We start from the raw sequence: 9,473 nt of genomic DNA on the forward strand, positions 1-9,473 counted from the left end.
AATTGTAACTGAATCAAATTATTTGTAATTTAGGGTTATTCACCATCGAACAAAAGATAAGATAAATAACTGCTTAAGCTAAAAGATATGAACCCCAAGAGAAGAAACTATAAAAACTAATTAACTTTTCTAAAAAGCTAAAGAACGCTTTGGGATAAAAGACATTTCTAACAGCATGTCTGTCTTAACAACAAATTAAGGATTCACTGAAACACAATGATAATGATTTTTATTTAAAACATTTATGAGCCCAGATACTGTGTAAATAAGGCCATTAAAATGATTTTTAAATACAAAATTAAAGAATAATCAGAAAAGAAAGCAGAAGATATCAAAAACAAGAAATAAAATTAAATCATTTCAGATATAACAAACAGACTGTTATTTTTTCAATTGAATTTAAATACATACCAATTATAGTCATCTGGTAGAGGAGAATATGTAGATTTATGACAAACACAATATAAAGCTCCGTCTGCAAAAACCCCAAGCAGTAAAATGGATTTAGTTAATTTGAGCATATGTTCTCATATAAATATAAAGCTAGTTTCATGCACTCAACCAATATATACTGCGTTTACTATGAAACAGGGCCGTATAGAGACCAGGGATTCAACAAGATCTAGTCCCTGCTCTCAGAAAGGATGAAAATCTGGTGAGAGACAAGTAAACAAACAATTCCAAAATAAATGACGAGCCCTGTTAGGAAGGGTAGGCACTGGAAGAGGGCACACAGACAGGTTACAAAATAGGACTGTGCAGGTTTAAGAACGCTTTTCCAGTGAAGATGATGTCTAAGGTGCTCTGAAGGATGGAGGGATAAGCAGGAGTTGGTAGGGGAGAGTACAATGTTCCTTCCAGGAAGTTATAATTGCTAAGGATCAGAGGAATACAGGAAGTATTTAGGTATTCTAAAAACTTGTAAAAATAAATAAATAAATAAAAGCTTTTGTGAGACCAGGTACACAGTTCACAAAGGGAGAATGGTAAGTGATGAAATACAAAATAAACTGTTCAAATTTAACTTTTCTTAAGAAATCAAAATGCTTGGACGCCTGGGTGGCTCAGTTGGTTAAGCAGCTGCCTTCGGCTCAGGTCATGATCCCAGCGTCCTGGGATCGAGTCCCACATTGGGCTCCTTGCTCAGCAGGGAGCCTGCTTCTGCCTCTGCCTGCCATTCTGTCTGCCTGTGCTCGCTCTCTCCCCCTCTCTCTCTCTGATAAATAAATAAAATCTTCAAAAAAAAAAAAAAGAAATCAAAATGCTCACATTTCAAAGCATATTTTCCTATTTAAGAATACCTGCAAATTCAAGAGCCATAATTACTTTAAGTTCTCCTATGTTCAGAGAAACAGTGCTCCTTTAAATACAAAGAAAAAATGTAAATGTAGCTCAGTACAGTTAAAAATGGTTCTGAATACAGAAGTCCTCCCCCATCCATGTTTTTGCTTTCTGCAGTCTCAGTTACCCAAGGTCAACCGCAGTCCAGAAGAAGATGAGCCTCCCCCGACACAGCCTCAGGTCAGCAGTAGCCTAACTATACCACAGTGCTACGTCATTCACCTTGCTTCATCTTATCACACAGACATTTTATCTCACATTATCACAAGAAGGGTGAGTACAGGACAGTAAGGTATTTTGAGAAAGACCACATTCACATAATTTTTATTACAGTAGATTGTAAGAATTGCCCTATTTTGTTATTAATTATGGTTGTTAATCTCTACTGTGCCTAATCAGTAAATTTAAGTTTATCACAGGTATGTATGTATAGGAAAAAGCATAGTATATATAGGGTTCAATAGTGTCAGGCATCCACTGGGGGTCCTGTGGATAAGGGTGGATAAGGGTGAGCTACAGTATATGCCGGCTAAAGCCAAGGATCAACTTCTCAACTGAGCCTCTTGCTGCACGGTATGGAATGCAATCTCCATTTTGTTCAAACACCATTCATCCTTCAATGTCTAATGCTACTCTTCCATGAAGTCCTTTTTCCCTTTCCTTCCCCACAACTCCCACCACAGAGAAAAGAGTAGTCTGTTGTACATGTTCCAAAACCTATGCCTCATACCACATTGCTATACCTTCCTTGTTGTCTTTTTCTTTCCTGCTTCAGTTATTTATATATATCAAAGATGTGTAAATAAGATACATTTTCCACCTCTGTATACTCCTCCCTTCCCCAGGACTGCACATAAAGGCCTAAACATAAATTCTTACTCCAAAGCATAAAAAGGGCCTTAACAAAACTCACTTTTATCATAAAAGATTGCTCAGCAAAATGTCAATCCCAAAATTCTATTGATGTAATATAATAAAATGCAAAGAATTAGAAATTTAACCTCATCTCTCAAAAAGATTTGATTTTCAATGATCTGTGCTAATACAGAGAGGAGCATTCAACATGACAAGTCAGAGGATGACGTAAACATTATTTACACTTTTTTTCTTCACACTGTTGGGAATCTTCTCAATTATGTATGAATTAATACGAAAAGAAGTTTGTAGTCTCTGAACATAAACCAGCTAGGTGATACACATTCATTGAAAGAAACAGGGTTGGGTTGGGTGGCAAAGGCAGGACAGACAGAATTAAGTGTTTTTAAAATAGGCAGGAAAGAAAACTCAAGGCAACGGTGTTTCAGTTCAGCAAGAAACTGTTAAATTTCTACCCTGTACTTACACAGATATTTGTTTGTACCCTCATCACATACGTAACATTCTATGTCATATTCAGTTGTTTCTTATTTCCATAAACGTCTGTTTCACCTACAAGTGTAGATAAATTCCTTAAGGCCAGGAACCACACCTTGATCATGACTCTGTCCCCTACAGCGGTTACTAACAGAGAAGTGACTACTGAACTGCCTCTAAAACGCTAACTCATTCACAATCAGTACATAACTAGAGATATTCATCTGACACTTTATCGAGAGAAAAACTCTAAATATGGTAAATATCAGAGGTTTAAAATATATAATTAGAACTGGGGCACCTGGGTGACTCAGACAGTTAAGCGTCTGACTTTTGATTTCAGCTCAGGTCATGATCTCAGGGTCCTAAGACTGAGCCCAACATCAGGCTATGTGCTTAGTGGGGAGTCTGCTTAGGATTCTCTCTCTCCCTCTGCCCCTCTCCACACATGAGCGCATGCTCTCTCACTCTCTAATGAATAAGTAAACCTTTTTTAAAAAAGAATGCCAAAGTTAACATCAGTCAACTCAATTTATCAAAAAGAACTTCAATGAGTCAGCTCTCCATAACTTACAGGCTATTCTTTTTATGTACACACGTTTAACTGCTTTTTGATAAGACCTATAAAAACTGACAGTCCTGGGGTGCCTGGGTGGCTCAGTAAAGCATCTGCCTTCAGCTCAGGTCATGACCCCAGGGTTCTGGGATGGAGCCCCACATGGGGCTCCCTGCTCAGCGGGAAGCTTGCTTCTCCCTCTTCCGCTTTCCCTGCTTGTGTTCTCCCTCTCACTGTCTCTCTCTCTGTCAAATAAATAAATAAAATCTTAAAAACAAACAAACTGACAGTCCCATTTAACCTTCAAATACTCAATATTTTAAGTTACTACACGAAAGAATATACAGCACAAAGTGTATTCAACTAAATAAGATGGGAAGACCCAAGTTTCGATCACAGCTCTCATCTACCAGATATACAACCTTGGGTAAGTTTCTGAGGGGTCAGAGAATTTAAGTTCCTTCATCTTCATAAAATACCTACCATGTAGTATTATTCAATGTTGTAAAATTCAAAGTTTTAAAGATCAAATGACTTAGTATGCTTAAAAACATGTAAAATATTCCCTACATTCCCATTGTTGATTGCATATTTTGGAAGGTTTTAAATGTTCCTTTTGGCCTATGGGAGGCCTTTTTATTTCTGCTCACTGAACTTTCTCGCTTTTGCTTTGCCTCTAATCTTACTGTTCTTCCTTTTCATATGAGGTATCAGTAACAGTAATTCTACTTTACCTTCAATAATAGTAATGATAGGACTTGTGGAGAACAAGGCGCTTCAGGATACAAGAAGTTAGGCAGTTACTGAATATTAGGATGACTGAGTAATAATGCAGTAATTTTCTGGGGTAGCCTAAATTAATTCGTAGTTAACTAGATATTTTGATAACACCAGTCTATTCCAATCAGTTCACAAACATTTATCATCTACCACGTATGAGAGGTACTAAGGAAACCAAAATAAATTAAACATTACAAATTTATAATCTAGCCGGTAAAGTACACATAGATAATTTTCACTTATCCTGGGGCAGATTAACTGGTTTTCAGATTGACCTCAGCGATGGCTAATTGCTACATGAACTAGGAAAAAATGATTAGGTCTGATTTATCATCAGCCGTGAGGCTGGGTTCTATTCAGAGCCAAGCGGAGGACAAGCAGAAGTCTCTCTCCCAATTCTCAACAACAAAAATACTCCTAAATAATCAAGAACTACTGTTTTGTTTTGTTCTCATTTTTGTTTTTTAAGTGATGGGGGGAGAGAGACAGAGAGAAAGAGAAAGGAGGGGAGAGGGAGAAAGAGAATCGTAAGTAGCCTCCACACTCCATAGAGCCCAATGCAGGGCTCCGTCTCACAACCCTGACACCCTGGGCCAAAGGGGTGCCTAGGTGGCTCAGCAGGTGAAGTGTCTGCCTTAGGCTCAGGTCATGATCCCAGCTATTGGGCTCTCTACTCAGTGGGTAGTCTACTTCTACCTCTTCCTCTGCCTCTCACCCTCCATTTGTGCTCTCTCACTTTCTCCCTCAAAGAAATAAAATCTTGAAAAAAAAAAAGAAAGAAAGTCAGAGGCTTAACCAACTGAGCCACCCAAGGACCCCCTGATTTTAGTTTTTATCTAGTCTCATAACAATTTCCTCCTTAATTCACTTGATTAATTATACTTAAACCTTTTACCTCAGTTTTCAACTCTTTTCCCCTAATTCAATGAACATTCAATTACAAATGGCAATAAATAGGAAACATGAAGGAAGAGATTAAGGTCAGCCAGAGATGTGTAAAAAAGTTGGCTAGCACAACTAAAGAAAAAGCAAACCGATTATTACACTCTAACCATATCTGCTTTAGATATGGAAAAAGAGAGTTCACAGAGGAAATGGAGAGTGAAAGCAAGACTGGTTGGGAAATAAGATTTTAATAGTCTATTTATTAATATGGGTCAATGTTTTGACTATCAAACATGTATCCCTAGGTTTTTAAGAAAATATGAGACCATGTACATTTCTTCAGAAAAGTACAAATTATATATTATATAAATTATAAATTTCTTTTTTCGGGTACCTGGATAGCTCAGTGGGTTAAGCCTCTGCCTTCAGCTCAGGTCATGATCTCAGGGTCCTGGGATCCAGCCCCGTATCAGGCTCTCTGCTTGGCAGGGAGCTTGCTTCCCCCTTTCCCTCTCTGCCTGCCTCTCTGCCTACTTGTGATCTCTCTGTCATAAATAAATAAAATCTTTTAAAAAAATTTTTTACTTTTTTTTAAAACTAGGTGCCATGCCCAACACAGGGCTTGAACTCATGACTCTGGGACTGAGAGTTGCATGCTCTGCTAACTAACAGAGCCACCTAGATGCCCCTATAAATTATAAATGTTTTATATACTATTAAATATAAAATGTATTTTTATGTTAAATATAAGCATACATACATATTTTTAAATGACTAAGGACAAAGAAAATACAACTGAAATCCTAAATATGAGCAATGATTTTTGTAAGATGGAATTGTAAATTTGCCCTTTACTTGCTAGTATTAAGAACTACTAAAAAAGCGGTATGTGAAAACATAATGAATGCAAAGTAATTCAGAAAGTTCCCCTTTGTCAATCCCTCACTTGCCCTCAGCTAAATCCCACTAGTAGCATATACAGAAAACCTTTTTGGTCCAAACATTTTACTCTGTATATATATACATATATATACACACATACACACACATATGTATATGGTAGATTTTTTTATATAGATATATATTTTATTTATTTGACAAAGAGAAATCACAAATAGGCAGAGAGGCAAGCAGAGAGAGAGGAGGAAGCAGGCTCCCTGCAGAGCAGAGAGCCCAATGCGGGGCTCAATCCCAGGACCCTGAGATCAGGACCTGAGCCGAAGGCAGAGGCTTTAACCCACTGAGCACCCAGGCGCCCCTGTGATCCTCTTTTAAATGCACAAATGGGATCATACAATAAATACTGTTCTGTGACATACTTTCCCCCCCTTCTATTTAGAGATCTTTTCATGTTGGTGACAGCCGTTTGATCTCCATAAAGATGTGCCAAAAATTTATCCATCCCCTTTTGATAGCCATTTAGACTTTCTCCCCTTTCCCATCATTGCAAACACTCCCATTAAGAGGCTTATACAATAACTAAACACTTCTTTTTTTTTTTTTTTTGCCTAACAACTAAACACTTTAAATTTTCTACAGTGAACATGAGTTTCTATATTTGAAAAATTTCAAACATGAAAAAAAGCTCACTTTGAATTGGAAATAAATGTTTCCAGAGAGTTCTATTTGATATCACCCATTTTATTGCTGCTAACGCCATGGTGAATCAAGATCCTTATCGGGTGGTATGAAAGAAGATGATTTGAAGAGAAACTGATTTTAAAATCTTCTTCAAGGCATATATCTATTTTCATTCCTGTATAAAAGATAAAGAAAAATTAGTACTACCCATGATAAATTAAAATGCTACAATATATTGAATACTACCAGAACAAAAGGAATTGCTACCTAGAACTACAGTCACAAGAAAAACTTCTAGGGGCGCCTGGGTGGCTCAGTGGGTTAAGCCGCTGCCTTCAGCTCAGGTCATGATCTCAGGGTCCTGGGATCGAGTCCTGCATCGGGCTCTCTGCTCAGCAGGGGGCCTGCTTCCCTTCCTCTCTCTCTGCCTGCCTCTCTGCCTACTTGTGATCTCTCTCTGTCAAATAAATAAATAAAATCTTTAAAAAAAAAAAAAAAAAAGAAAAACTTCTAAACAACTTTCCATTTCCATGTGATATATGATAAAAAACAACACCAAAATGTAAGACCTAAAGTCCTGGAACTATGTCCATTATTATTTTTCTTAATTGCAAACTTCTCAGCACCTAGTGTAGTTCTTTCCACTCAGTGAGCACTCAGGAAATGTGTAATTCTGCTTAGAAACAGTCACTCACACATGCCACACTAAACATCCTCCTTCATAATGCTCAAGTGTCTGTGTACAGCCTCTCAGGTACCATACACAAGATCTTATTACATTACTTGAAGTAGGATTGTTTCTAATTAAATTAAATATTAAACAAAGTCTATCCTTTACCTATTAAATACCGATTTAGAGGAACACATATAAACACTAAAGTCCCAAGTAAAATTTCACCCTCTTATATTAAGGTTTTTAACTTTGCAAGGTGCTTTCACTACCATTTCATTTTACTCTACTGATCACGACAGGTATCTTTATTTCATTCATGAAAAAACTTAAGTACAAAATTTAAATGATTTGCTTCCAAGAACTTTACAGTCAGTCACTTATAAGCTGGGAAACTTCGGGCAAGTCATTAATTAAACGACCCTTTGTTTCTTCACGGCAAAATGGGGAAAACAACCATAAACTCCATGGTTTTTGTCAGTAAATGACTTATAACCATTGCTACATCCCTTGTTTTTAATCCGCCTCGATGATTCTTCATTCCCTTCTCGCAACAGTGATAAAATGGAATAGGGACATAGACCTCATAGTCTTATTTATTAGACTAAACTATGCAGCGCGATTCCTTGCACGTCAGTACATTTGCATCACTTTCCCTGAGTGCATACAGCGTGGTTTTTACAGGTTATAACCTCGCTGCCCTATACATGATATGCTCTTTCACAAGTCTGTGAAATAGGCATCTCCATTTTATATGCTGAGAACCTGAGGCTCAGAGAGGTCAAGCGATTTACTGCCCACCATACCACTGCTTTATAGGTTGCATGGGTGGAACGCAAACTCATAGCTTCTGACCACGAACCAAGGAACAAAGTATCTGGGGGGACCTTAGGTCCCTTCAATCACGGCAGCTGGAAGGTCAGATTACTCACTCCAGGGATAGAAATTCATTCCTTGACCCATAATTCAACCCCGAAGCAAAAGCTGCGGAGAGCCTCAAAGCAACCGCGGTTTGAGGAACACGCTACCATGCACGTCGGGACTAGCACCCAGGGACAGAACCGAAAGACCTGGATTGGAGAGGTCCCCAAGCGATCAGCCCAGGCACGAGGGGAGCCCCACAGAAAGGGCACGGCCCTACGCCAACCCTTCTGCAGGACGAATCCAGAATGTTGAAACTAGGGGCTTTACCCAGCTAGGGACGACAGGTAGGAGACATCGATATCTCCCCGTAAGGATTCCGGACCTGCCTAGTTTCTAGAAACTCCTTGACCAGAGAAAGAGAGGACACCAGTTACCTGACAGCCGCTCACCACGAGCCCGCCATTTTACCTCAATCCGGGTCCTAGAACACACCGGTTCTCGCGCCTCCCTGGCCCGCGGGGTACTCTGGGAAATGTAGTCTCCGCGGGAAGAGCTCCAGATGGAATCGTGAGGGCGGCATCACTAAATTTGTTCCTGTGTTTAGTTGTAGTTGTTTGCTTCAACCTTACCCCAAAAACAGTATAAAATCACTGCCCCACGCACACATCCTTAGAAAGTAACAAGCACTATCTTTTTAAAAACTTTCTACAAATTGTTAGAGAAGCTCAAGGCCGATCCTTGAGGGTAAGCTAAGGTTTCCTGGGGGGAAGAAGTAACTTCAGAGAAGCACTGAAGGCCAGTGGGGTTGGATTTGACTTTTGACACAGGGAAGTGGGGAGGCCCTTCCACCTGAAAGCCCAAAACTGTGTTCTTAGAATTGTACTGGCTATTCATTAGTAGAGGAAGAAAATGTGCAAAATCCTGGACATTGCCTTTTGCTTTTGTGAGGAGAGAAGGCCCCTGGGCCTTTGCACTTCCGGTTCTCATTGCCAGCAATGCTTTTCTCTCACCTCTTTTCATGACAACTGCTTGATTTCATACAGGTCTTGCTCTGATAACACCTCGGAGAGGACCATATCAGTGGGTGCCTCAGCTGTTAGGCATCTGTCTTGAGCTTGGATCATGATCCCAAGGGTTTTCGGATGGAGTCCTGCTTGGCAGGAAGGCTGCTTCTCCCTCTCCCACTTCCCCTGCTTGTGTTCCCTCTCTCACCGTGTCTCTGTCAAATAAATAAAATCTAAAAAAAAAAAAAAAAAAAGAGAGAGAAAGAAAGAAAAAGAACTTCATCTGCCTTTAACCCATTGCTCTCCTTTATTTTTCTTCATAACATTTACCATTATGTAACGTTCTATTATCATTTGTTTCCTTGTTTAATGTCTGTTCTATGCTGGAATGCAAGCTCAATGAAGGCAGGAACAAGTACCTATTGTGTTCTATACTCTG

General features: G+C 39.0%; 1 protein-coding gene across 1 annotated transcript in view; it reads right to left on the reverse strand.

Annotated features, from left to right (window-relative positions):
* MRPL42 (mitochondrial ribosomal protein L42) overlaps positions 1-8,530 on the reverse strand; it is a 33,547-nt gene extending 25,017 nt beyond the window's left edge. The window contains exons 1-3 of the mRNA XM_032346782.1: positions 8,465-8,530; positions 6,506-6,671; positions 412-475 (exon numbers count right to left, since the gene is read on the reverse strand). Coding sequence (XP_032202673.1) covers positions 412-475; positions 6,506-6,575 — 134 coding nt within the window. The 5' untranslated portion in view covers positions 6,576-6,671; positions 8,465-8,530. The remainder of the gene's footprint in view (positions 1-411; positions 476-6,505; positions 6,672-8,464) is intronic.
* Positions 8,531-9,473: the final 943 nt, after the last annotated feature.

The sequence above is a fragment of the Mustela erminea genome, chromosome 6 (assembly GCF_009829155.1).
Source record: "Mustela erminea isolate mMusErm1 chromosome 6, mMusErm1.Pri, whole genome shotgun sequence".
Classification (NCBI taxonomy): Eukaryota; Metazoa; Chordata; class Mammalia; order Carnivora; family Mustelidae; genus Mustela; species Mustela erminea.